The sequence below is a fragment of the Salvelinus namaycush genome, chromosome 18 (assembly GCF_016432855.1).
Source record: "Salvelinus namaycush isolate Seneca chromosome 18, SaNama_1.0, whole genome shotgun sequence".
NCBI lineage: Eukaryota > Metazoa > Chordata > Actinopteri > Salmoniformes > Salmonidae > Salvelinus > Salvelinus namaycush.
The window spans coordinates 13964484-13992475 of record NC_052324.1 but is presented as its reverse complement, the minus strand read 5'-3'; the positions used below and the strand labels follow the sequence as shown (position 1 = coordinate 13992475).

The 27992-nt window shown below is 40.6% G+C and overlaps 3 protein-coding genes and 1 pseudogene across 4 annotated transcripts; 2 read left to right on the top strand and 2 right to left on the bottom strand.

Annotated features, from left to right (window-relative positions):
- The first annotated feature begins 5 nt into the window (after positions 1–5).
- LOC120063105 (cyclin-G2-like) lies at positions 6–6903 on the top strand. Of its 2 annotated transcripts, none has more exons than XM_039013274.1 (8): positions 6–200; positions 3445–3574; positions 3685–3822; positions 4043–4293; positions 4434–4512; positions 4606–4704; positions 4963–5165; positions 5392–6903. In XM_039013274.1, exons 1-8 carry the CDS (start codon positions 163–165, stop codon positions 5504–5506), a joined length of 1053 nt encoding a protein of 350 aa, XP_038869202.1. In that variant the 5' UTR covers positions 6–162; the 3' UTR covers positions 5507–6903. The 2 variants fall into 2 exon arrangements, with proteins under 2 accessions (XP_038869202.1, XP_038869201.1); XM_039013273.1 differs by having other exon boundaries at positions 5368–6903.
- Positions 6904–11060: 4157 nt separating this feature from the next.
- LOC120062696 (sia-alpha-2,3-Gal-beta-1,4-GlcNAc-R:alpha 2,8-sialyltransferase-like) lies at positions 11061–14876 on the top strand. Its single transcript, XM_039012753.1, has 4 exons — positions 11061–11221; positions 11810–11932; positions 12139–12696; positions 14594–14876. The coding sequence occupies exons 1-4, from the start codon at positions 11061–11063 to the stop codon at positions 14874–14876; spliced, it is 1125 nt and encodes a 374-aa protein (XP_038868681.1).
- Positions 14877–18190: 3314 nt separating this feature from the next.
- On the bottom strand, positions 18191–22736 carry LOC120062695 (ras-related protein Rab-27B-like). The gene is made up of 6 exons (XM_039012752.1): positions 22668–22736; positions 20568–20748; positions 20268–20353; positions 19947–20050; positions 19580–19703; positions 18191–18786 (listed from the first exon to the last, which is right to left on the bottom strand). Exons 2-6 carry the CDS (start codon positions 20721–20723, stop codon positions 18600–18602), a joined length of 657 nt encoding a protein of 218 aa, XP_038868680.1. The 5' UTR covers positions 20724–20748; positions 22668–22736; the 3' UTR covers positions 18191–18599.
- A 21-nt stretch (positions 22737–22757) lies between these two features.
- Positions 22758–26700, bottom strand: LOC120063559 (annotated as a pseudogene).
- Between the last annotated feature and the right edge of the window lie 1292 nt (positions 26701–27992).

Sequence of the window (27992 nt, the reverse complement as noted above, 5' to 3'; positions counted from 1 at the left end):
AATATCTCTCATTGTTCTATCTGTAGTTCAAGCGTTGTTGTATTGAGTTCAAGACGGACATTATCAACACCAACATTACATTAGATGACCATTTAGGAAACATAGTGTTAATTTACGTTATAGCTAACATAATCGAAATGGAAATGTGAATACTGATTTGATATGTGCACAGATTCGTCTTGTTCCAAGCGTTTGGCAAGGTACGAAATGGCTCTGTCTTGTTAGCTAACTTAGCTCACATTAGCTAGCCTAGCTTGTTGACCCTTTTTGCTTTGCAGCTGGTATACTGTATACTCTTAGCATGTAATTTTGAGATACATGGGATCGTTTTTCATTAAGAAATGATTAACGTTAATTAATTGCGTCAAAAATAATGTCCCAATATGAGCTTGATACGTGACCTATATACGACCGTTGTTTTCAGCTAACGTTAGCAGCAAGCTAAGTAATATAGTAATGTAATATAGTAATAATTCGATGTTTTTTATTGAACCTTTATTTAACTAGGCAAGTCAGTTAAGAACAAATTCTTATTTACAATCACGGCCAAACCCTAACCCAGACGACGCTGGGCCAATTGTGCCCCGCCTATGAGACTAGACGGCCTTGCTTTTCAATCCATACATTCTACTATCAATAAGATTTTGGTGGATCCTTTTCAAGAAATAATGTTAAAGATGACAGACAAAGGTCTCCATGTAAACCATGAAACAATAATGTTAATTTAGGTTTAATTAAATAAGCCTCAACCGCAATTTTGTCTATCATTACATTGGGCTGTTATTTCTACATTTTGGTGAATATGTAATTTCTGTCCATAACATCATTTGAGGACATCATTTCAGGTCAAAATGAAAAGAACAATACTGCAAGCAACACAAGTTACAGATTTGGCTTTTGTTAGCTGATTAACTCCAGCGTTTACAATAGAGTTGAGCGGCGACTTCAATTTTTTTTAAACTAGCTACTGATTTCAGCACCCAAAGAACAGCCCACAATTACACACAAGATTGTTCTGTGTAATTGTGTGCTATTCTTTGGTTGCTGAAATCAGTATTTTTTTTATTTTTTTTTACTTTTTAATATAATAATATAGCTATTGTATTTCTGATCAAATATTGCCATATAGCTAGACCCTTTCTGCTAAATGTACTCTGAAAAATAAATAATATGTACTCTGAACAAACGTTTACCTAGCAAACATTCGCTAGCCCTATTGTGTCTAAGCTAGCTAACCAAGGATATCCATGTGACCTCTCCTGGCAAAATTCCGTTAAATCTTTTTCTCAATCTCAAATACTCTCACCACTGTAGCACTGTTCCTAAATAAAGATAATTGTAAACAGCAGTGAAGTTTGAAGTGATTTTATTACTGTTAGCTAGTTAAATGAAAAACATTGAGCAATAGTAATGGCGTCTTTTTGTAGGCACTAACGGAGGCTTAAGGCGTGCGCATACATAGTTTCCGTTCGCTCCTATCAGAACTCGGCAAGGCGAAGCAACTGTTTAAGTTCATGTTTTAAGTATCCCTATATTTCTGTCATTATGGTTCTATCACTCTGTTTTTAGTACGCCTGCGCAAGAGTCTCACTGGAGATGGACCTGGCCTAAGTGCAATGGCAACTATGTACTGTGGAAATACGATTAATTAAACGTTGTTAAACTGGAACCTAATCGTTTTGTCATTTTTTGTTAACAGCAGCCGTCTGTGTCGCATAATTCCTAAAGACCTTCACTTGAAAAATTTGAAATAGCATCAATATTACTGTTTGTTCCTCTTGAACCACAGTAGCAACAACATAGCCAGAAACACTTCCTCAAATAGTAAGAATTAATCTAAGATAAATCAAGAAATCTGTCATTAATTTGGAAGTTTTTTCCGAAGAGGTCTTAGTCGCGCAATTTTACATCTAGCTAAGATGTTTGGTGCATGAAAACGAGCCGTCTCTCGTTGAATGACAACAAATTCTTCGTGTGCCCACACCTACTAGGAGTAGTACTGTTGACCAATCACCGACGAAGGGGTGCAGGCTTCGGCTACAGAATATGAGAAGGGTGCAACTGCAATTCGGGACATTCCCGCGTCTCCTGTACATAGACGGGGAGGGGCAGGGACACAGTAGGTGGCGGTAATGCACTATGACGTTGGATTCCAACCGCCGATAAAACCCACAGAAGAGACGCGGCCGACAATGTACACACGGGCAGATGGCGTCTTCCGCCCCTGGTGTCGCTAAACTAGCAAGTTAGCTAGCACACAGTGTTGTCCAAGCCTCGCCCGCTGTGCTAGCGGTGGGCGACTGGTAGACAGTTGCAGTTACACACTATTGCCGAACTTCGACTTGCCTTAAGAAAAAAATGTGTGTGCTCGAACAGGCGGAAAAAACTGTTTTGACTGGGAAACATGCAACAGACTTAACTGCTCCATCGCTCGTTGGTTAAAGCCTATGTGAAAATGTAATAGGGTTTTTGGATAAAAGCCCAAAATAAGGTCTGGTAAACACAGGCTTCGGAGATTTTATACGTTTTGTTCTACGTGATCATCTAATGTAACTTTTTGTGAATTTTGAAGCATTTATGTAATCAAAATAAGGCTTCATAATTCATAAAGGTCATGTTAACTGACTGATGTTATCTCATAGAACAAAACGTATAAGATCTTCTAAGCCTGTGTTAACCTCAGACCTTATTTTTGGCGTTTATCCCAAAAACCCAGTCTTTCCCCTTAAATTTCCCTCATAGGAATGGCTGAACGAACCAGAGGTTTAATTTCCGTTTTTTAGGACTACAAACTGGCGAGCTCTATTCTGCAGCATAAACCTGACCTACTGCCGACAGCTTCATGGCGCAGGGCAAGTGAAAAGGGAAAAATACTTTAAAATCCCAGCAACGGATGATTTCCTGACTGAAATAGCTGGATCAAATGTAAAACGTGAAATCGAGTTCTGATTGTGTTCTCAACGGTACAATATCGAGCATGTGAGCTCAGAGATGTGTGAAATTGTGACTTACATCAGATAACTGAACCTTTTCAGATGATGGCATTTTCACAATGACCTGAAATGACCAATTCCAAGCATTTCAAAGGCACATGTTGACAGGTGGTCATGCTTAAGTGTTATATCAAGGATACAAAATCTAATCTAAACAAAATATTATTGCTGATTATTTTCTCTTGTGTTTAGCTGTTGTTATTTTTACAACTGAGAAACATTTGCCTGTCACTGTTTTAATAATCAATAATGCTTTGCTTTTCGTTTTTTAAGAATTGTTTTGGGCCTATTGTAATACATAGCTAGCAATCTAGCTAGCTATTATTATGGGTGGCTGCCATTGACATTTTGACACCCTGTGGGTGGGGTAAAACAGTCCCCCTTTCTCTGAGGGAAATGTCACAGTTTATTTGTTTTGGATCTAATCACATAAAACTAAATGTTTTTTCAGGATGCAGGATCTTCAAGACCTTGACAATGAAACATGTTGGCTTGTCAAAGAGCTAAAGTCATACATTGCTCAAGAAGCAGACTTTTTACCGAGGGAAACTGGCCTCAATATAATGGAGTCTGCAGCAGAGGTAGGTATTGCTAACCCAGTGACTCAGTTCTATATACTGTACTTACCTTTCAGTAGTGTTTTGATGTGCTATTTTGATGTTTTGTTGTGGTATTTAACATTCATTTTCAGAATCACAACGGAGTCTCTGCAAAATGCAGAAATGCCAAAGTTGAAGACCTGTGGAGCCTGACCAGTTTCTTTGGTTTCAGCACCCAGACATTTGTCCTAGCTGTCAATCTACTGGATAGGTTCTTAGCCATTATGAAGGTGTGTATTTTAAAGATATTTGTTTTGTGATGTGGTCATACTGAATATTCTACATAATTGGCATATTGTATGCATTTTTTAAATTATTGTTTGATACCTCTGTTGTTGTTTACGTTATGTACATTTGCATGCCTTTTATTTCGTTTTTTATTTTAATAGAACTCTGCAGAAGTAGCCCATTAATGCTGACTAGTGTATCACTATAATGGTATGTTCACAGGTCCAACCTAAGCACCTGCCCTGCATTGGAGTCTCCTGTCTCCATATTGCTGCCAAAATGGTTGAGGATGAGTGCAACATCTCACCCACCCATGAACTCATCCGCATCAGCCAAAGCAAGTTCACTGTTTCTGACGTCAGCCGAATGGAGAAGATCATCTCTGAAAAACTCAACTTGGAGCTCAAAGCCATCACAGCCTTAACTTTTTTACACTTATACCATGCTGTCATTGTATCACTTACATCAGAAAGGTGAGCACTTTGTTTCTCAATTGATCACTTTTCGCGTTATGTCATCAGTGATGTATTTTTACAATGGCTAGAAGCTGTAAAGTTGCTATCCTAATGATCAGTTGACATGAGGATCACATGAGAGTTCCCTTTATTTTAAGGGGGGAGATCCCAAGCATTGGGAGACTGGAAGCCCAGCTAAAAGCCTGCTTATGCCAGCTTATTTTCTCTAAAGCAAAAGTAAGAATTATTCTCAGGCCAATACACTTTTAAATGACAAGAATGTTAACTTTGTGTTAGGACTGATACGTTTTTTTTAATTTTTTTATTCAGCCATCGGTGCTGGCACTGTCTGTCATTACTCAGGAATTTGATGCCCTCCAGTCTCTTGCCATGTTGGAAATTGTCCAAGAACTCCAAAGGCACCTAAAGGTATTATACAGTTTACTTACAGAGCCCTCAGTTTGATATGACGGTGTTGTGACCAATGACAGTTATTATATTGTTATAATACAAAGACCCACTGAGGCTGACACTGACATTATACTTTACCCTGGCACTGAACAAGTGAAGTCATCTGACAACATGCTACATGGAAACTACCACCTTCTGGCTTGGATGACTACTCTATTTATTTATTATATTTATGTCTTCCACCAGCCTCTCAAATGTTTCCTGTTCCCTTCACAGATTGTTGACAGTGAGTTACTCTACTGGAGGGGACTCGTGGCCAAATGCATGACTGAGTACAGCTCAAGTGAATGTAACAAACCAGACAACAAAAAACTGGTGTGGATCGTGTCCAGACGAACCGCCCAAAATTTGCACGCTAATCACTTCAGTGTCCCTGAACTGCCGACTATTCCAGAGGGCAGCTGGGATGAAAGTGAGAGGTAAACAAACAGCCCCTTTTAATGCACTTCACTGTTTAATAATATAATAACATTTGATTACATTAGAGCTACTGTGTGAGCATAAAGGCTAATTATTGAATTGAACTGCAACGTAATGCACCACATCACTTCTACATTGCTATGATGTTTCAGGGAAGAAAGAAAAGTTAACTCACTAATCTGAAGATAGTAATGATTACAGCTGTTCTCCCCTGCATATATTTAGTGAGGATTCCTGTGAGGATATGAGCTGTGAAGAGGACAGCCTGTGCGGCTCTCCTGGCAGTGACGCAGAGGGAGCCTTCTTCCCCTCAGAGTTTTGCAACCAGGGCAGAAACTGATACTCCTCTCTTTTTGATGAGCTTAAATTCTCGATAGAGATTGTATGTGTAACCAGGGTGCTAACTGTAACTTTTCCCTAAATGTAACTTTCCTTGTCGTTCGTAAAACATTTATGTTAATTACTATACAGTATGTGTGACAGATGGGTATCTAACTCAAGTTGCCTGCGCGACTTGTTAGACCTGTGAGCTAAAGCCTAGGTGTGGAAGCTAACAAATCTTCCGGTCCAAAGTAAGGTTACTGATCACCGGAGCGTATTCAACAAACCACCTCTGCTACATACGTATGTATTCTGGAAATACTGAACGACAGGCCCTACCAAGTGCCTGTGTTAATCCATGTGCAGTTTTTACAATTTTGTTATGATTTTAGATAAGATCTTAGTGGAATTTAAATTGCAATATCTTGGCAGCTGACTGGCAATAAGATCTTAAAATGCCTTTTTAAATATGTTCCTGGTGTCAATCTACGTCAAAACTTGACACATTCCAGTTGTCATTAAAGGGATAGTTCACCCAAATTATAAAATGACACATTAGTTTCCTTACCCGTGTTATAAGCAGTCTATGCACAAGGTATGACAGCAATCCATGCTTTGGTTTAGTTTCCCTGGCACTGCTTCCACATGCTAACATTTTAGCATTTGTGGCACAAATCCCATTCAAGTCATTGGAATTAGCTGTTTTCGCGCACCTACACCAAATCATACAAAAGTATCTCAAATTGATTATGAAGCTCAACAAAGTCACTTCTAGATGTTTGAAACATTTTGCATGAAAAATACAACATTAGATTTGTTCCACAAATGCTAAAACTTTAGCATGTGGAAACAGTGCTAGGAATGCTAAACCAAAGCATGGATTGCTGTCATTCCTTGTCCATAGACAGGGTAATGAAACCAATAGAATATGTCATTTGGGTGTACTATCCCTTTAAGCACAATGGCAAAATTATTTTCTACCTAGGATGTTCGTCCCGCACACTAACTGTTCAATCAATGGGAAATACCCAACATCGGTACATTGTGCAAGTTTTACCGGTTTTATAGAATAGTATTAATGTAATAGTTGCCAATTCACCATGTTTTTGTAATGTGTTCGTGAGATTATATGCAGGATGATACTGTATTCTATTAATGGTGGCTTGTATGGAAGTATGTCAATGGGATTCTGTTAGAGAATGATGTTGATTCAGTACACGTGCAAAATATTTATATGTAAATTAATAACACATTTGCATAACTTGTATAAGAAATTATAAAAAAAAGTGAATGTTTTATCATTCTTTGTGAATAAGCCATTTTATGTTACTGTATATCAACATGTTGTTATAAACAAACCATGTTTGCTTGGAAAAAAGAACCCTGCAAATAAAAGGATTACAATTTTTAAACCCTGTTGTGTATTCCCTATTATTGTTAAGGCCCAGTGCAGTCAATGTTGTTCCTGTACTTTATACAGTGCATTCGGAAAAGTATTCAGACCCCTTGACCTTTTCCACATTTTGTTACGTTACAGCCTTATTCTAAAATTGATTAAATAGTTTTCCCCCCTTATCAATCTAGACACAATACCCCATTATGACAAAGGCTTTTTTTTTTTTTTGCACATTTATAAATACAAAAAAAGAATGAAATATCACATTTACGTAAGTATTTAGACCCTGTACTTAGTACTTTGTTGAAGCACCTTTTGCAGCGATTACAGATTTGAGTCTTCTTGGACACCTGTATTTAGGGAGTTTCTCCCATTCTTCTCTGCAGATCCTCTCATGCTCTGTCAGGTTGGATGGGGAGCGTCACTCCACAGCTATTTTCAGGTCCCTCCAGAGATGTTCGCTCGGGTTCTAGTCCGGGATTTGGCTGGGCCACTCAAGGACATTCAGAGACTTGTCCTGAAGCCACTCCTGCGTTGTCTTGGTTGTGTGCTTAGTGTCGTTGTCCTGTTGGAAGGTGAACCTTCGCCTCCCGTCTGAGGTCCCAAGCGCTCTGGAGCAGGTTTTCATCCAGGATCTCTCTGTCCTTTGCTCCGTTCATCTTTCCCTCTATCCTGACTAGTCTTCCAGTCCGTGCCACTGAAAAACATCCCCCCAGCATGATGTTGCCACCAACATGCTTCACCGTAGGGATGGTGCCAGGTTTCCTCCAGACGTGACGCTTGACATTCAGGCCAAAGAGTTCAATCTTGGTTTCATCAGACCAGAGAATTGTGTTTCTCATGGTCTGAGATTCCTTTAGGTGCATTTTGGCAAACTCCAAGCAGGCTGTCATGTGCCTTTTACTGAGGAGTGGCTTCCATCTGGCCACTCTACCATAAAGGCCTGATCGGTGGAGTGCTGCAGAGATGGTTGTCCTGGATGTTTCTCCCATCTCCACAGAGGAACTCTGGAGCTATGTCAGAGTGACCATTGGGTTCTTGGTCACCTCCCTGACCAAGGCCCTTCTCTACCGATTGCGCAGTTTGGCCGGGCGGCCAGTTCTAGTAAGAGTTTTGGTGCTTCCAAACTTCTTCCATTTAAGAATGATGAAGGCCACTGTGTTCTTGGGGACCTTCAATGCGGCAGAAATGTTTTGGTACCCTTCTATAGATCTGTGTCTCGGAGTTCTAGGGCCAATTCCTTCGACCTCATGGCTTGGTTTTCGTTCTGACATGCACTGTCAACTGTGGGACCTTATATAGACAGGTGTGTGCCTTTCCAAATCATGTCCAATCAATTGAATTTACCACCGGTGGACTCAAATCAAGTTGTACAAACATCTCAAGGATGATGAATGGAAACAGGATTTACCTGAGCTCAATTTTGAAATTCATAGCAAAGGGTCTGAATACTTACGTAAATAAGGTATTTCTGTTTTTAATTTTGTATATATTTGCAAAAAAATATTAAAACCTGTTTTTGCTTTGTCGTTATGGGGTATTGTGTGTAGATTGATGAGGACAATTAAAAAAAAAAAAAATGGAAAAAGTCAAGGGGTCTGAATACTTTCTGAATGCACTGTATATACACTGCTCAAAAAAATAAAGGGAACACTTAAACAACACAATGTAACTCCAAGTCAATCACACTTTTGTGAAATCAAACTGTCCACTTAGGAAGCAACACTGATTGACAATAAATTTCACATGCTGTTGTGCAAATGGAATAGACAAAAGGTGGAAATTATAGGCAATTAGCAAGACACCCCCAAAAAAGGAGTGATTCTGCAGGTGGTGACCACAGACAACTTCTCAGTTCCTATGCTTCCTGGCTGATGTTTTGGTCACTTTTGAATGCTGGCGGTGCTCTCACTCTAGTGGTAGCATGAGACGGAGTCTACAACCCACACAAGTGGCTCAGGTAGTGCAGTTCATCCAGGATGGCACATCAATGCGAGCTGTGGCAAAAAGGTTTGCTGTGTCTGTCAGCGTAGTGTCCAGAGCATGGAGGCGCTACCAGGAGACAGGCCAGTACATCAGGAGACGTGGAGGAGGCCGTAGGAGGGCAACAACCCAGCAGCAGGACCGCTACCTCCGCCTTTGTGCAAGGAGGTGCACTGCCAGAGCCCTGCAAAATGACCTCCAGCAGGCCACAAATGTGCATGTGTCTGCTCAAACGGTCAGAAACAGACTCCATGAGGGTGGTATGAGGGCCCGACGTCCACAGGTGGGGGTTGTGCTTACAGCCCAGCACCGTGCAGGACGTTTGGCATTTGCCAGAGAACACCAAGATTGGCAAATTCGCCACTGGCGCCCTGTGCTCTTCACAGATGAAAGCAGGTTCACACTGAGCACATGAGCACATGTGACAGACGTGACAGAGTCTGGAGACGCCGTGGAGAACGTTCTGCTGCCTGAAACATCCTCCAGCATGACCGGTTTGGCGGTGGGTCAGTCTGGTGTGGGGTGGCATTTCTTTGTGGGGCCGCACAGGCCTCCATGTGCTCGCCAGAGGTAGCTTGACTGCCATTAGGTACCGAGATGAGATCCTCAGACCCTTTGTGAGACCATATGCTGACACATGCACATTTGTGGCCTGCTGGAGGTCATTTTGCAGGGCTCTGGCAGTGCACCTCCTTGCACAAAGGCGGAGGTAGCGGTCCTGCTGCTGGGTTGTTGCCCTCCTACGGCCTCCTCCACGTCTCCTGATGTACTGGCCTGTCTCCTGGTAGCGCCTCCATGCTCTGGACACTACGCTGACAGACACAGCAAACCTTTTTGCCACAGCTCGCATTGATGTGCCATCCTGGATGAACTGCACTACCTGAGCCACTTGTGTGGGTTGTAGACTCCGTCTCATGCTACCACTAGAGTGAGAGCACCGCCAGCATTCAAAAGTGACCAAAACATCAGCCAGGAAGCATAGGAACTGAGAAGTTGTTTGTGGTCACCACCTGCAGAATCACTCCTTTTTTGGGGGTGTCTTGCTAATTGCCTATAATTTCCACCTTTTGTCTATTCCATTTGCACAACATCATGTGAAATTTATTGTCAATCAGTGTTGCTTTCTAAGTGGACAGTTTGATTTCATAGAAGTGTGATTGACTTGGAGTTACATTGTGTTGTTTAAGTGTTCCCTTTATTTTTTTGAGCAGTGTATTTCCACAGCATGAGGTTGGAATAATACTGTGAACATGATAATGCCCTTTCAGTGTAAGAGCTGTTTGAAAATGTCAGTCTGTTTTGGTGCATGGAGTTTTGGCCTGCCTGCAGTAAATTAGTTAAAGACCAATAAGAAATTAGTTCCAAACCTCTCTGCCAATAACAGCTATTTTCCCCCTTCCCTCTCAGACCATGCCCAGACAGTCGTAGGAAATTATTGCTTGAGAAATTGCTCTTTCCTGAGAAACTATTTTTGCTTCTTTTTGACCATTTCAATTGAAAACAATCACAGTAAAGTACTTAATTTCTACAGAGAAATTATTTGTTATCGTGAAAAAAACGGCTGCATTGGACCTTTACACTGATATGCTACTATTAATGAGATGTACTTTAGTATTTGTAGGGAAATCCCTTATTCAGATGCTAATCAGGCTTGCACATTTGCAAAATATTATGTGATACAATATTTTGTACAGTCAGCAAGTAATATTCGTTGGTATGCATAACACACTAAGTTTATTGCTCCCATCTCTAAACCACGGAGGTGTAATACAGTCATGACACTTTTAGTCGTATTTTCATCTGGGCTCAACAAACACTTCTCCATTTGCACCGGAATATGTGAAATGATTTAATGGGGAGAGGTTGCGTAGCCGAGACCGGTGAGAATTTTGCTGGATTGATACATTGACGTGAATTTCAGATGCATCGCCCTAATGGTATTCATCTGCCTGCCTTGAGAGAATTTGTAGTTCAGCGCGAAGGCAAGGCAGCAGGGATGATGTGAGTGCACGAAGACAAATCGCTAACTACCATTTCAACCACATTGCATATTTGCCGTCCATTTTACATTGAAAAGCATGTTTATTTTGTATCATAAAAACAATATGTATAGCCAAAATCAACATCTAGAATCGAGGTGATGAAGGCTGGCACATTTCCATCGCTGTTCTTCAAGGAATGAAAACGCTCCAAGATGGTCCGCATCGCAAACGCCCTGGGTCTGGTCATATTGATGGTTGCTCTTCTCATTTTATCCTTAATAAGTTATGTGTCCATTAGAAAGGACAGCATCTTTTCTTCCACAAAAAATGACAATATGGGAGGACCACGGATAATGTTCCATGCAGGATTTCGGTGAGTAGGCTAAACCAAGATTTGGAAGCTCATCATTTTTATTTTGATATGACGCAGGTAAAATTCCTGATATTGTCCGATAATATGTGATTTATTTCACTCTGACAAGGCGCACGCGTTACAATTTTTTCCAACGTAATCTTAATGATTGATTATGTCTACATTGTTCTGTAGGCTATGGCATTATATGGCCAACTGTATTAGAGGAATCAGGGCCTGAATAAATAATCAAAATAAATAATAATTCCTCTGCAAGCGGAAGTAGCCTAATCTAATGCAAACCCCTGCGTCAATTAGCCTTACATTTAATTTTTAATGACATTTCAACTGTAGAATCATCGACAGTAGGTTTTTGCCCCCAAAATAAAATTGTATATATTTATATGTATATGTATATAGACATATTTCACAAAATATCGTTGTTCCATCAGTAGCCCAATTTTAATCAAGAGAACTGTCCAAGGTGCTGCTAGCTGTTATTGTGCCTATACTGTTACAAGCCCACACATGAATGCATGCTATGAGTGGGCTTGGACATGCTGACAATATGAATAGCGTCTTTACTAAGGAAAACCGTTTTCTTCTCAGGTCACAGTTTGCCATGAATTTCCTGGACCCATCCTTCATCCCATTAACCAATGCTCTGAACGAGGAGCTGCAAGGGAAACCCTCCAAATGGAAATTCAATAGGACAGCTTTTTATCAGCAAAGGTATTGTTATTATGTGGGTTATCTGTGATAATCTGTAGAAATATTTTCTTTTGTTTTTAATGGAGTGTTCGGTTTAAACAGAATACTGTTTATGTGTTTAGTAGAACATTTCAGTTTATTTGTCGTTTGCAGTTGGCTACATAACATTGCATTTTGTTGAAACAGCAGCTCTGAGCTGATATTTTGATCTGTTTACAACTTTTCAGGAAAGAGATCTTCCATTACATTGATGTGGCCAACAACTTCTCCCTCACCAAGAATGGTGTGCGCGTCGGCCAGCTGATGCACTTCGACTACTCCAGTCACAAGTATGTCTTCTCTATAAGCAACAACCTGAAGTCACTGCTTCCTGATGCTTCACCCATCCAGAACAAGCACTACAACGTGTGTGCCGTGGTGGGTAACAGTGGGATCCTGACTGGTAGTCATTGTGGGCCAGAGATCGACAGTGCCGACTTTATCTTCCGCTGCAACTTCGCCCCTACCGACTCCTACTACAAGGATGTGGGCCGGAAGACCAACCTCACCACCTTTAACCCCAGCATCCTGGAGAGGTACTACAACAACCTTTTGACCATCCAGGACCGCAACAACTTCTTCCTCAACCTGAAGAAGCTGGAGGGGGCCATTTTGTGGATCCCTGCGTTTTTCCTCCACACCTCGGCCACCGTCACACGGACCCTGGTGGACTTCTTTGTTGAGCACAAGGGGCAGCTGAAAATCGAGCTGGCCTGGCCGGGAAACATCATGCAGGATGTCAACAAGTGAGTATGGAGAGACTGAGTTTATTGTGCCAGAGTTCTGGGAATCAGAACTGTCATTGGTGGTTTTGTTCTCACTTTCAGACACCATTGTTACTACAAACTGTACACACAAAAAATGACCCAACTGCTGGGTTGTAGGCATTGGGTTACTTAGGTTGTTTCTTTTAAAAGAGCAAGGTTGGGTTTTAATGCTGGGTTATTGATGCTGGATTATTGAAATAGACTGCAGGCGTGGCTTAGTAGGGGCGTGGCTTTCAGATAGTTATTTTTGGCCACCTGTGAAAGTAAATGCCATTCCTGTTAAACTGTTCTGTTGTATTGTTACCACATGTTAAGGTTGAACACTGGCAGTTTTGAAGCTTTTATGAGGCTTACAGAAGGCTTACAGAGGTTTTGTGTTCCTTAATGTCCCAGTGCAATCAAAAATGTGATTTCCTGTATTTTATATATATTTCCACACTATGAGTTAGGAATAATACTGTGAACATGTTGAAAAATATGATAATTTCCTTTTTGTGTAAGAGCACTTTGCAAAGACCGCCTGGTGGGATGGAGTTTTGGCCTGCCCGGTCACATCACCAGGCAGTAAATTAGTTAATAGACCAATTGACCAATAACAGCTAGTTTTGTGTTTTATCCTCCCAACTCAGACCACTCCCAGACATTCCTAGCACAATTCTTGCTAGAGTCTTTGCTAGGAAGCTTTTATTTGTATTATATTTTTTATTGAAAACAATCACAGTAAGGTACTTAACTGACACCTAGAAATGATTTGATATTGAGATACAAATGTCTGCATTGGACCTATAAAGCTGGAGTCCTTAATGGTGAAACAGTCACATTTTTTTATTGGATGCGAGATAGAAGAGCACAATATGTACTCCAATTGTTGTTTTTTTATCATGCTGTGCAACGCTCCTCCGCTCTAAAAAACAAAACAAAAAAACATTGGTGGTGGGGTGGCCACTGGCGCTGTTTCCCACTACTGCGGATTCCATCTTGAAGCACCTATGCAAGTTCCAGTGTTGGGATAGCTACCACTTTATTACAATATGTAATTAATAATGTTAATATCCAAAAATATTTAAGGAACATTTAAAATTACACTGTACAATCTTAACATGTGATACAATAGAACAGAACAAATGAACAGGCATGACATTTACTCTCATGGGTGACCAAAAATAACTATCTGAAAGCCACACCCTTAATAAGCCATACCTCCTGAAAATAATAAGGATTACATTAAAAAAGACCTGCTGCTGGGTCAACCCAGCATGAAAGTGAATAAAACCCAACTGATGGTTAAATTAACCCATGTTTGGGTAATCCTAACAACCCAACATGTTGGGTTATTTACGCAACCCAACTGGCTGGGTCAAAATAACCCACCGTGGGTTCTGTCCAATATTTACCCAGTGCTGAGTTAACCAAAAAAACAAATTGGGTTATTTTTAAGTGTCTATCTAAGTAACATAATTTAAAAAATCCATCAAAATCCATCAGTTTAAGCTAGACATATCCGGAAAGTGGCCGAGCTACAGCTGTGTTTGTCAGCCCATGAGACATACCAAAAATCGATATTTTCATGAAAACGTCTGTAGCGTCCAAAGAGTTTGGCTTACAAAACAAATAGGACCCCACTATGGAAAGGTGCGACTTTCTGTTTTGCTCTATGACCCACACAAGTGTCACGGGACTTGTCTGAAGGTAACACGAATGGAAGTATGGAGGTAGTTTTGTGCCAAAAAAGCTCAAATATTTCCTAAGCTTTCTTATATCTCTTAGATATAGGACAGACACTTCAAAACCTTATTCCTTATGATTTATTTTTAACTGTTTTTGCCATCTGTCGAACACTTCAGTGTCCAAAAAAGTGTTTACTTTTTTCCCATAGATATTGGAAGACCAAGAACCTGTCCCCGAAGCGACTCAGCACTGGTATCCTCATGTACACTCTGGCATCGGCCATGTGTGAGGAGATCCATCTGTATGGCTTCTGGCCCTTCGGCTGGGATCCCAACACAGGCAAGGAGCTGCCCTACCACTACTATGACAAGAAAGGAACCAAGTTCACCACCAAGTGGCAGGAGACCCACCAGCTGCCCAGTGAGTTTAAGCTGCTTTACAAGATGCATGGAGAAGGTGTGACCAAGCTGAGCCTTTCACACTGTTCTTAGACATTCCAGCCTGGGTGACAGGGCGTCAAGAATTTAATTTGGTAGAGCTCCAACACAGCAGCTGACCTTGCGCTCACGTAATATATTTTGCGACTCGAAGCAGACAATGCATGATTTAGTAGTAAGACGTATTACTCTTTCACTCCAGAAACACACCATCATACCACCACTGCATCTTGCCTTTCAGCTTCGTCATAGGGTATGTAATTCACACTTTAGGTTGCGAGGAACATGGCACAGTATTTCAAATTTGGATTACTGGTTGATGATGTCGTTATGATGTATATTATGCTGAATATATTATGTCACACTATCATAGTACTTATCATACAATATTTCACATCACATTATTTGCATTGCTATCATAATTGTGTGGATAAATAGATCAATAAAACACACAGACATTTTATGAAAAATAATAACTATTTCCAAACAAAAGTTTTTTCCAGAATGTAGGTGTGAGGTGGGGGGCATAATTATTATTAGGCTATAGCCTTATTTCAAAGGGATTTGATTGTTCTTTTGATATCACTGCTTAGTCTCAGGGAAGGAGTTAAGAGAAGGAATGTTGTTATTTTTTTTATCAGATTCAAATGCTCCCACTGAGGTGCAAACAGACACACTGTCTATTTTCCATCCCTTTTTAGCATACAGTGAAGTACCACAGGTGCCAGCAGACAGACAATGGGCCCAGCCAGCACACTGCACTGCTAACTACTGTAGCAGTGAGATTTGTTTACAATGCCCCTTAATGTATATAATTGCTGCCCTATATAGATAAAGATACTGTAGCGATAGCCATAGTCCCACTATTTTACTGAGATTCTGGTGATAGCTCTGGTAATATTAAAATTTGCCAATTAGTCATCTACATTCCAACACCAAGCCATAGACTGAGCTTAGTTACAGTACACTTTAAAGTATATATATTGTTGTTATCATCCCGATTAAGAATTGTTCTTGAGTAATTGAACAAAACATTCAGAAAAAGTGTCAGAATTCTGTTTTAGTTGCATATGACTTCAACTCTATCTATTTTCAAAATACCATTGAACACCATGGTGCTAAAGGTAAAAGGAATTTCACCAACCAGTCTTTACATTGTGGGATGCATACCGTAACAGCATTTTTTGTTTTAGTCAAACGCTGAACACATAACTCATGTTATGACCCATGTATCAACGCAGGGAAACATTTTGCTTCCCACCACATTCACTGTGTGTACAAAACTTTAAGAACACTTTCCTAATATTGTCTCAATTGTCTCAAGGCTTACAAATCCTTCTTTAACCTGTCTCGTCCCCTTCATCTACACTGATCTGATTGAAGTGGATTTAACAAGTGAAATCCATAAAGGATCATAGCGTTCACCTGTTCAGTCTATGTCATGGAAAGAGAAGGTATTCATAATGTTTTGTACACTCAGTGTATACATTACTTTGACTTTTGAGACATAAACCAGAGAAATTACGTTTTGTTGAATAATTGTAGCATCTTGTACAAAGAGCATGATACACTATTGAATGACACTGCATGTAAGAAACTAACAAATTATTTGTGCTGATATTCTAATTGAAACTTTGTATGAAAGCTGTTTCAAGGCAGAAATTCCTATCAAACCACTGGGACCAAAATTCTTTGTTTTACCTTTCTGACAATTAAAGAACTAATGTAACTTTATTTTTATATCTCTAGATTATATTTACTCTCCTCAACAAAATGTTACATGAAACATATACTGTATCAAGTCAAGCTCCACTATGTTAGAGGATTGGGTATGGATTGGTACTGTAGCTTTCAGGATTTAACCATTGATGTCTGTACATTGACTTTGCTCAAGCGGTACCATATAATAGCCACATGATGACTCACAGCACATGCTCACATTGGGAAGGACGTGAGGTTGGTGAAAAACACCACAAGTTGGCTGTATTTATTAGACAGAGGGTTGCGTCATAGTGTGCATGTCATGCACAAGATATGGGATTGCCCTTATGAGCAGGGGTAGAAAATCTTAGGAATTTACCTTAACATATTTTGCTTATGAGTTCAGATTTACTATGCTCATGAACCAGATTATTGGTACTTTTAAAAGACAAGTTACTCAGTATTACATCGACCATGGGTGTCATCCTCACAGAAGTATTTTAGAACAGGCCGGTTTGTTTTCCCATCATAGTACTGTCTGTCATCATTATTATGACACAAATATATGATACGAATGTGCCATTAATTTGTTAGGTAGTAGTTTACTCTTAGTCCATACCCTGGTCGTGTAGATTCGTTTTTAGATTAAATTACATTTATATTTTCACTCATGTTTATTTCTTAAAAGTAAATACACCAAAGAAAGCCATTAAACAAGAGATACTTATTTATCTGAATGTGATGTGATTTAAAATGTTGGCTTAAGTATGGCAACCAATGTACAACAATATATTTCATTCAATTTATGTTTTTTATTTGATGTGTTGTCAAATGATTTCCTGACATAGAAAACACTTGGGTAGTTGTGTGGTATATTTGCCTTTTATGTCTTGTCTAATGGGTTCTGTTGTTGAATTATAATGCCTCTATGAATGTCCTCCTTTAAATGCTTCCATGTACTGATCATCTCCAAAGAAAACTACAGTACTACTCACATAAATGAAGAGAATGTATTCTCCCCCACATTTCCTTAGAGCAAAATGTCCAATGTGTGTGTAGTAATGTGTGTGTAGTAATGTGTGTGCAGACGCGTTTGTGTTCAAAAGGAATGGTACTAACAGAACCCCGGATTGCAAATCACCCCAAGTTTGTGCTTGCATGTATTTATTTGATAAGAACAAACTGATAAGTCATCAAAGCAGCCAGACATTTTTATGTCAAAAGGCAATCATTGGTAAAACTGGCATTAATTGTGTTTAAAATGACAGCATTTATTCTTAAGACTTTGTATTAAAACCTATTTCATATTTTTTTCTGTCAGTACTTATGACCTCTAAACATTTTCTATACTTTCTTAAATGTGCATGATAATTTTGTTCCAGTAATAATCAAGCTTAGTACCAAATGTGCTCCTTGTCGTATACAGTAGAACTCATGGATCCTGTAATGCACATTGCTATCTATGTTTGTGTAACACAATAATAGATTTTCTCATTCATATATAAGAAATGTAACCATGACTGTGAATGAGTTGTTGCATAATCAGTTTTGGATTATATGTTGTCAATTATAAATGTATGTGGCTGCATTTTCCTTCCATCGATGCCTCAATGTGTCAAATAAAAAAAAACATACTTTTTACATATGACTCTTCTTCAAACACTTTTGATTAGTATTTATCAATTTAGAATCACACAAAGCCTAGTCATATTACAAATATTGGCTTGAGATCTACACATGGTGCTTTCATGTACTTTTTAATCATTTTACAAATGTTATAAAACTGGATTGTGTGTTATATTACTTGTATCTGGGTCATTAACATACAGCACAAGTACAGACTCTGAAAATAATACTAACCAGGTTGGGAATAAATAGCCAGTGCAGCAGTTATCAATCCAAAAATAAACACACATTATTGCATAAGAGGATAATACACATCCTTAAAATACTGTATGGGATAATTGAACTTTCCAATATAATAAAACTCCTATGATGCAATAGTTACACATTTGAATGGATGGTCCTTCATTCTGAATGCAGCCAACCACATGTCCATGAAATGTGGCTGACATCCTAACAGGCACACTTCCTGCTGGTGGAGGTTTCGGCCACTTTGTTAATGACTGCGCTCCCATTGGCAGCCTCTGACACAGGCCCCTCTGTGTTCTGCTCCATGCGCCTCATCACCAGGTCCAGCAGAGTGGTTACTGCCTGGTCTACCTCATCCCCTGTGGCACTACTCGTCTCAAAGTAGGGGACACTAGGGAGAAAGGGAAGGACTTATTAACCTGAACACTATACTGATTATAGTGATTATTAATGAATGGATAAAGGCCACAACGTTCAGTTGAGTTGTGGTTTATTTCTAATAGGGTCATTTTTATTTTAAAGGTCTAATGCAGCCGTTTGTATCTTAATATCAAATCAATTCTGGGTAACAATTAAGTACCTTACTGTGATTGTTTTCTGAGGAATTCCTCAGACTGTCTGGGAGTTGTCTGAGTGGGGAGGGGGGGAAATTTCACTAGCCGTTATTGGCAGAGAGGTTAGGAACTCTTTCTTATTGGTCTAATAACTAATTTACCACCTGGTGAATTAAAAAGGCAGGCCAAATCTCCATCCCACCTAAACAGGCTGAAATTTCAGCCAGTATTTTCAAACAGCTTTTACACTAAAAGGTCATTATAATAATTTTCACAATTTCACAGTATTATTCTAACCTCAGTGTGGAAATATATATCAAACACAGGAAATCACATTTTTGATTGCACTGGTCCTTTAAAGATGCTGAAGAGGCTCCATAGAGTGGGTGGTAGTAGCTAACTGACTCAACCTCCTGGTGAATTAACAGAAGTAGTACAATAGTACTACTTCTGTTTGGAGCATTCGCTCTAGATCGGTACGAATGCTTTACAGTTGTGCTAAAAGTATGAACTCAAACACCCTCAGTTCATGGAGGTTCGCTGGAGAAGAGAGCCGTGCCAATGGTCAGATCACATTTTGTGGAGATAGCAGAACTTTGTCCTGAGCAAGCAGGTATCCATCTCACTTACCAATATCTGTCCGCCAGGTCCCTGGCTTGTGTTCCTTGTACATCTCTCAGGTCTTTGAGGTCTGCTTTGGTGCCAACTAAGACTATGTCTGGACTGTCACAATAGGCATTTGCCTGTAGCTGACCTGAACAATCACAACAAGAGGTAATCAAATTCCAGTTATTGATGGATGTGTAAGTTAGTATTTGAATCACAAACAGTAACCTACCCTGCTAGATTGAGATAATTTACTATAATGCCAAATTCAACGTAAAATACACTATCAATGTGGTATTGTACTTACAGGCTCTACTAAATGGATGATTCAAACTGACTATAGGCTGACATTGATCTAAGTGCTTTAGCAGATATGTGTGCTGAGACATACTCATCCAGTTCCTGACATTCAGAAAACTCTGCTGATTGGTCAGATCAAACATAAGAAGGAAGCCCATTGCGTCTCTGAAGAAGGCTGTAGTGAGACTTCTGAACCTGGAATTTATACAATTACAACAATGTTCGAACACTGGTAACGTTATGGATGTGGATTATACCATTGAAAATGCTAATCAAACAATGATACAAAATTGCCTTTGAATTTCTAAATACAGTATAGTCCTAGAAAAACGGCAAATACCGTGAAATGTGACAGACTTGCAGAGCAGGACAGTTCAGATATCACATGTACTGTCAGCTTGTTGTGGCCTACCTCTCTTGCCCTGCTGTGTCCCAGAGCTGTAGGTGCACTTTAAAAGTCTTCTCTGTCGTTCCATTAGAGCCAGTCCCCAAATACGTCTGAAGAAACAAGAAAGTTGTAGAATAAGTGTCATCTCAAGAGCTGGGACCAAAGGCATGCTCTTCTGCTCTGGAATATGTTTTTTTTTCAACATTTGAATTTGTATAACCACATTATCATTGGAAGCTGGTGTGGAGCAAGGATGACTGAACATGAATGATATGTTTGAAAGGAATGTCATGGGCTGCACACAAGTAAAGCATCACGACTCACCACTCTCTTTTCCCTGAAGTCTATTCCCACTGTGGTGGTGAACTTGCGGTTGAACTTGTTGTCGGTGTACCTGTAGAGGAAAGTGGTCTTCCCCACTCCAGAGTCCCCTAACGACAAGAGCTTGATCAGGTAGTCATAATCCCAATCAGTTGTCATTGTGCAGCCTCGTGCCAAACCTGCCCTAAAATATGAAACCAAAGTACTGTAGGCTATTATAGTCATATCTTACTCGTAAATATAGCCATAACTGATATTACAGACGTTACTGTGAATAGTGGTACATTCACCACATTTACAATTAATACAGCAACAATGAATACATTACTATTAATTACTATTACATTGCCAGGACTTCAGAAAATTCAATACAGGTCTCCCAGAAGACATTGCTGGCTTGATTCGTGCCCTTAACGAATATACTTTGAAACTGTCATACATATACTGTATATAGGCTATTGTAATTTCATTGTAAGTACTGTAAATATAGCCAATATACTACAAAGTGCCCTAAAAGGATTGAACAAATAGGCAAACATTGGCCTAACACATAGCTGAAATTCCCAGTCAGTGGGTTCATGATCACAGGGGCTTAGTAGGCCGTCACAACTTCGAGTCATTAAAAGCTGATCAGAGCAGAGCTAGCACATGACTCGACCCAGCTTTCACATGAGCGGTCAAGTGGCTGTCCTGTGTGAGCTGCAGGAAAACTCTAAACTGTGGCTTCTATTCATTGTCTACATACAGTACACTCTCAAATAGTACAGAGACAGAATACAAAGAGTGCAAAACGACCTTGGGCTCCTGTAACTTATTCAGTTCCACTGGTAACTCTTTATTTGAGTAATAGCATGACAAAGCATCTTGTAGTATGTGGATGAAGATCAAGTGGAAGAAAATATCAAAAGGGACGTTGACATTTTTACATCATTACCGCCATGGACATCAATTGATCCATTATTGTGTTGGGAACAGTCTAAAAGCACAGCCTTATTGTTCATTTAAAATGTTTTATTTCCAAATCTGCTTCATACTTGGAAATGGCCTGTCATACGACTCAGATTCCTTAGGCACTGAAAAAGGAATGAGATGCCAATATGAAATGCTGACTCATTTCCAGTGTGGATTATCAATATGATATTTCTGCTCAGTTGTCTGTTGTCTTTATTGAAAGATGAGAAAAAGTAGGCTGGAGGAAATTCTTTCAATGGCATATGTCTGTGATGCCCGAAATATTTAAGACATTGGATAATATTTATTTTGTATGCAGAGAATGTGCAAATTATCCATAGAACAAATGAATCTGTAGCAGATTCTTTTGAAGATAAATGGCCATTATGCACATACAGTGAAGGAAAAAAGTATTTGATCCCCTGCTGATTTTGTACGTTTGCCCACTGACAAAGAAATGATCAGTCTATAATTTTAATGGTAGGTTTATTTGAACAGTGAGACAGAATAAAAACAAAAAAAATCCAGAAAAACGCATGTCAAAAATGATTTGCATTTTAATGAGGGAAATAAGTATTTGACCCCCTCTCAATCAGAAAGATTTCTGGCTCCCAGGTGTCTTTTATACAGGTAACGGGCTGAGATTAGGAGCACACTCTTAAAGGGAGTGCTCCTAATCTCAGTTTGTTAACTGTATAAAAGACACCTGTCCACAGAAGCAATCAATCAATCAGATTCCAAACTCTCCACCATGGCCAAGACCAAAGAGCTCTCCAAGGATGTCAGGGACAAGATTGTAGACCTACACAAGGCTGGAATGTGCTACAAGACCATCGCCAAGCAGCTTGGTGAGAAGGTGACAACAGTTGGTGTGATTATTCGCAAATGGAAGAAACACAAAATCAGCAGGGGATCAAATACTTTTTCCCCTCACTGTAAGGAACGTCTCAAAATGCCTTTTCAGAAAATGTAGGCCAACGATAATGCCCCCAACAATACAGTGTGACAGACAATACAATGCCTGATGAAATGCCTGGAGATGAGTGAACCAATATGCCACTCAATGATGCTGCTACAAAATGCATGAACTTCACTCTACCAAGATTGGAGAAAAACGATAAATAAATAAAGATTAAATAAATTCAATCTTACCGATTTAGCCAGAGGTACTGCCAACTTCCATTCAGGGAGCTCAACCAGTCCTTGGCAAACACATAGCTATTGCCTGAACCTTTCCCCCTCTCACATGCTATAAGGGAGGAGTTTCCAGCTAAAAAAAGAACCACAGAGTGCGGTGTTCACAGACCTTGTGTTTTCTGGTATTTCTCAGGGGGAAAAAGCTCTTTAATAACTGGATTGCGGCCCTGTCTACAAATAATGTGTGCTTATGTGGATTTCCGTGGAACTCAGCAAACTGTGAGCTTTGTAAACCCCCTAAAGGTCATTTCTCCCTCTTATTCTTCTGGAATCTCAACAAGTTGGCTAATACTCTAAACTGAGTTTTTCCCTTTCTAATGCATTAGGACATCATCTTGAGATCAACTTGTGGGTAGGCATGTGGGGGTAACTTGTATTGTGTCACCCACCGTTTGTACATCATTTTTATACCAGGTCTAGACTACGTACCAAAAGTCAGTGGACACCTGTTCGTCGAACATCTCATTCCAAAATCATGGGCATTAATAAGGAGTTGGTCCCCCCTTTACTGCTATAACAGCCTCCACTCTTCTGGGAAAGCTTTCCACTAGATGTCGGAGCATTTCTGTGGGGACTTGCTTCCATTCAGCCACAAGAGCATTAGTGAGGTCGGGCACTGATGTTTGGCGATGAGGCCTGGCTCGCAGTCGGCGTTCCAATTCTTCCCAAAGGTGTCCGATGGGGTTGAGGTCAGGGCTCTGTGCACGCCAGTCAAATTCTTCCCAGCTGATCTCGACAAACCATTTCTGTATGGACCTCGCTTTGTGCACGGGGGCATTGTCATGCTGAAACAGGAAAGGGCCTTCCCCAAACTGTTGCCACAAATTTGGAAGCACCGAATCGTCTAGAATGTCATTGTAGCATTAAGATCTCTCTTCACTGGAACTAAGTGGCCTAGCCCAAACCCTGAAAAACAGCCCCAGACCCTTATTCCTCCTCCACCAAACTTTACAGTTGGCACTATACATTCGGGCAGGTAACGTTCTCCTGCCATCCACCAAACACAGATTTGTCCGTCCGACTGCCAGATGGTGAAGCGTGATTCATCACTCCAGAGAACACGTTTCAAATCCTGCAATATGACCACATTCCTTGAGTGACACATTGATCTTATATGTATTGATTACGTACAGTATTGATTGATTATTTATTTGGACGACAGGGAATGAGCTGTAGGATATCAACTGACAATTCTCTTTGAAATATGTTTCAATTGTAGGACTGTGTTGTATGAACACATAACAGGAATAGTTGTCTGTCCGTTCAAGTATTTATTCATCTTGCTCTTCTTGTACAATAGGCATGTCATGTAGCCAAAGATTTTTATTTTACCATCTTTTCTCAAGGCAATTGTGATTAATATGCTTTTTGTATAATGTTGGTTAATATTATGTTGTTAATATGTTATTTATAGGAACTATTTATTTAATAAATGATTTGTAAATTAATAAAAAAATACTTTTTTGAATTTATGAAAAGTAATTAATGCCATCCTCTTATCGTTAAAAGAGGATTCCATTGACACCATGCAGCCATTTTTACTAATGTAACAGAAAGTGCCGATCCAGTAAGTCAAGAGTACAGCTGTTTGTACTGGTCCATTCTGGATCCCCTAGTCTAGTAAAGCCCTTGTTCCCTCTCAATGGGCCAGTAATGGCCATCCCTCTGATTGTCCACAACAAACACCCTGACCGTTGTGTGGACACAGAGACCATCCCTGACCTCTGAACCCTTATCTAGTGTCCGAGGACAGAGAGAGGGGAAGAATGCGTTTCCACTGCTCCAGAGTCCAATGGAGGCAAGCTTTACATCACTCCAGCCGATGCGTGGCATTGCGCATGGTGATCTTAGTCTTGTGTGTGGCTGCTCGGACATGGAAACCCATCAATCTCCTGACGAAAAGTTATTGTGCTAACGTTACTTCCAGAGGCAGTTTGGAACTGAGTGAAGGGAACCGAGGACAGATGATTTTTACACGCTTCAGCCCTTGGCGGTCTGGTTCTGTGAGCTTGTGTGGCCTACCACTTCACGGCTCAGCCGTTGTTGCACCTAGATGTTTCCACTTCACAATAACAGCACTTACAGTTGACCGGGGCAGCTCTAGCAGGGCAAAGATTTGACAAACTGACTTGTTGGAAAGGTGGCATCCTATGACGTGGCAGCATCATGTTGTGGGGATGTTTTTCAGTGGCAGGGACTGGGAAACTAGTCAGGATTGAGGGAAAGATGAACGGAGAAAAGTACAGAGATCCTTGATGAAAACCTGATCCAGAGCGCTCAGGTCCCCAGACTGGGGCAAAGGTTCACCTTCCAACAAGACAACGACCCCAAGCACACAGCCAAGCTTGTAACGTCATACCCAAGAAGACTCATGGGTGTTATTGCTGCCAAAGGTGCTTCAACAAAGTATTGAGTAAAGGGTTTGAATACTTATGTAAATGTGATATTTATTTTTTTAAATTTTTATACATTTGCTTTGTCGTTATGGAGTATTGTGTGTAGATTGATGAGGGGGAAAAAACTATTTAATCAATTTTAGAATAAGGCTGAACATTAACAAATTGTGGAAAAATTCAAGGGGTCTGAATACGTTCCGAATGAACTGTATAGTGTATCTGTATGAATCTCCACGTTTCCTGGAACTCCCCAGTCAGCCGACTCCCTTTGTGACACAAGGCCTGTAGAGGAGTTTCCCTCCTCCAAACGGTCTGTGAGTGAAGACTGCGGGGAGGTGACTGTGAGTTCCTTGTGTTTGTTGGTTGTTGGTGCGTTGGGCTGTCTGTCAAAGCCCTTGGCAGTTTATTTATGGTCTCTGGGAGTGCTGTGAAATTAGTCATTAAGTTTGCATGGAACAGGCTGAGAGAGAGAGACAGGCTGTTCTGAAAGATTGTTGTGAGATGAGTGGGCTGTCTGCTGGCTCCGGCTGAGGTGGCCCTGGACGGTCTCAGGTAGGCAGGTGATAACAATTCCTTCTGGATGTCACCAGGCAGGAGTCTGAACACCTCAGGGTCAATGTTTGGGGGCAATCAAGGAAAATCTGTCATCCCAGGACTGTTGGTCCTTTTATCATCTACTGTTCCACCTATGCAGCACTCACCCAACCTTGGCTGCTGCTGGGAGGCCTCAGGGCTATGCTAAGGTTGGAAGTTGTGTCTGGTATCCCCTGTGATGCATCCTGACCAGTCAACCACTCTGTCCTACCTTCAACATCAGATCCAGCCTGCACTGTGAGGTTACCAAGCACACTTTGAGACGGATCATCCTATAGCGGACGGAGAGAGAGAGAAATGATGCACATGTTTAGAATTCCGAAGATGACACATAGGGAGTGCACATTGCAGGGGTAAGGCCTGAGACAGAGATATTAGTTGATATCTTATGGGTGAAATCCAGATGTCTTACCTGACACAGAGGAGGCCTGGGTTTTCTCAAGAGATCTGTGTGTGAAGAAGGCACAGATGTATGCCTTGCTGACAGCAGCACACCTGGCCTGCATGTTACTGAAGCACATGTTGAGGAGGGTGAGGTGGAAGCCTGTGCTGGTGTCCACCATCTTGTGGTAGAGCTTCATGGCCATGGTGACCAGTTGTGCCAAGGCATCACTGTTGCCTGATGAACAACACGGCAGATTTAAGTGAGGTTAGTTGCTAAATGTATAGTAACTGATCTACCATTTAAGATCTGTGAAATCCAGCCTTAGAAATGAATGTACTGTTAAAAGGTAGATTTACAGTACAGTAGGTTCTAATCAATAGCTACTGCATATTTGCCAAAGCCATTGGTAGTCCATTTTCAAATCGTAATGACTTACAGACAAAATATACTCCTTATTTGTGTGAGAATTATTTACCAATACCAGAGGTGATCTTCTGCTCAATGTGGTTGGGGATGGTCACTGCCTGCTCTCCCGGCTGAACTATTTGTTGGTTGCTGAGTAGCGCCTGATGGTCAGTTGAAATGTCAGAGGCTGCCTGCCATCTTTATGCATCCTAAAACCAAGACAGCATTCTGTAGTTAAACTTAAAAGCAGAAACACTACTTACAGACTTAACCGTTTCTGCACCTTGCAGTTCAAACCTTATGAATAACTGTCTAGAAGGCTACTCAACAAATGTTTGGTTGAGGACTTTTTCATGAAGGGAGTCTTCATCGCTAATAGACTGGGATATTATGACGATATGTATACAAAAGACAGAAAGACATATCAATATGTGCACTGTAACAGTGTTAGCTGAAAACTGTTTAAATCACAAGGTCATTTCATTTATCAGTTTTCATTTTCAGTGGGGTGACTGGAGTGTCATCTATGCCCAAGGCTAGATTCTGGAGACGATGAGCGTTGGAGGCTCCGAACTCCCTCACCAGGTCAACCAATGGGAAGAGCTGCAAGTCCTGCACACTAATCAATCCCAGGGCCTGAAATCTCTTAGCAGTCTGGTGGCCTAGTGAATATATAGTACAAAATCAACCATCCAATGTTTATACAGCAGGAATTATATTCACTACATTACTCGCGACAATGTTGGATAAGTATTTTTGTGATGATAGAAGCATTTGTTGTGATTCTTGACATAATATTGGGAAATCAGAACCAGTCAACATGGCCGAGTACATGGAGGCTGACACATCAAGCAGCATCAAGGAAAATGGTTTAGAAAAGGAGGCTGCCAGGCGCAACACGTCAAAGGAAACTGTTCTTCCTATCTTCATTTTGGAGAGAGAAATCTTTACAAGGGAGGAGGCCATACCCCGCTCTGCCCATACCCCGCTCTGCAAAGATCGATCCACACGGGGTCAAAAATATTTTACTATGGACAGGGCAATGAACACCGTCATGCCGGCCCGGCACAATACCCTGCACCTGTCACACCCTGATCTGTTTCACCTGTCTTTGTGCTTGTCTCCACCCCCCTCCAGGTGTCGCCCATCTTCCCCATTATCTCCAGTGTATTTATACCTGTGTTCTCTGTTTGTCTGTTGCCAGTTCGTTTTGTTCGTCAAGCCTACCAGTGGTTTTCCCCTTGCGCCTGTCTTTTTCTAGTTTCTGGTTTCCCGGTTTTGACCATTCTGCCTGCGCTGAGCCTGCCTGCCATTCTGTACCTTGTCACACCACCCTGGATTATTGACCTCTGCCTGCCCTTGACCTGTTGTTTTGCTCAGTAAAACAAAAGGAGAAAGGCAAGACCGAAGATAGCAAGATGAACAGGAGGAGGTGCAACTCACTTGGGAGTGCAAAAGAAGGGAATCCATCCTCTATTCTATCTTATTTTCAGTCCCTAG

Bases quoted from the DNA above. Each gene is read 5' to 3' on its own strand.
- LOC120063105 (XM_039013273.1), top strand. From the start codon at position 163: ATGTGCACAGATTCGTCTTGTTCCAAGCGTTTGGCAAG. The intron at 4,513-4,605 runs GTAAGAATTATT...TTTTTTATTCAG, and splicing joins TTATTTTCTCTAAAGCAAAA to CCATCGGTGCTGGCACTGTC. The intron at 4,705-4,962 runs GTATTATACAGT...TTCCCTTCACAG, and splicing joins AACTCCAAAGGCACCTAAAG to ATTGTTGACAGTGAGTTACT.
- LOC120062696 (XM_039012753.1), top strand. From the start codon at position 11,061: ATGGTCCGCATCGCAAACGCCCTGGGTCTGGTCATATTGATGGTTGCT. The intron at 11,222-11,809 runs GTGAGTAGGCTA...TTTTCTTCTCAG, and splicing joins ATGTTCCATGCAGGATTTCG to GTCACAGTTTGCCATGAATT. The intron at 12,697-14,593 runs GTGAGTATGGAG...TTTTTCCCATAG, and splicing joins ATCATGCAGGATGTCAACAA to ATATTGGAAGACCAAGAACC.
- LOC120062695 (XM_039012752.1), bottom strand. From the start codon at position 20,723: ATGACAACTGATTGGGATTATGACTACCTGATCAAGCTCTTGTCGTTA. The intron at 20,354-20,567 runs GTGAGTCGTGAT...TTGTTTCTTCAG, and splicing joins ACTTCAGGGAAAAGAGAGTG to ACGTATTTGGGGACTGGCTC. The intron at 19,704-19,946 runs GTATGTCTCAGC...GTGATTGTTCAG, and splicing joins GAATGTCAGGAACTGGATGA to GTCAGCTACAGGCAAATGCC.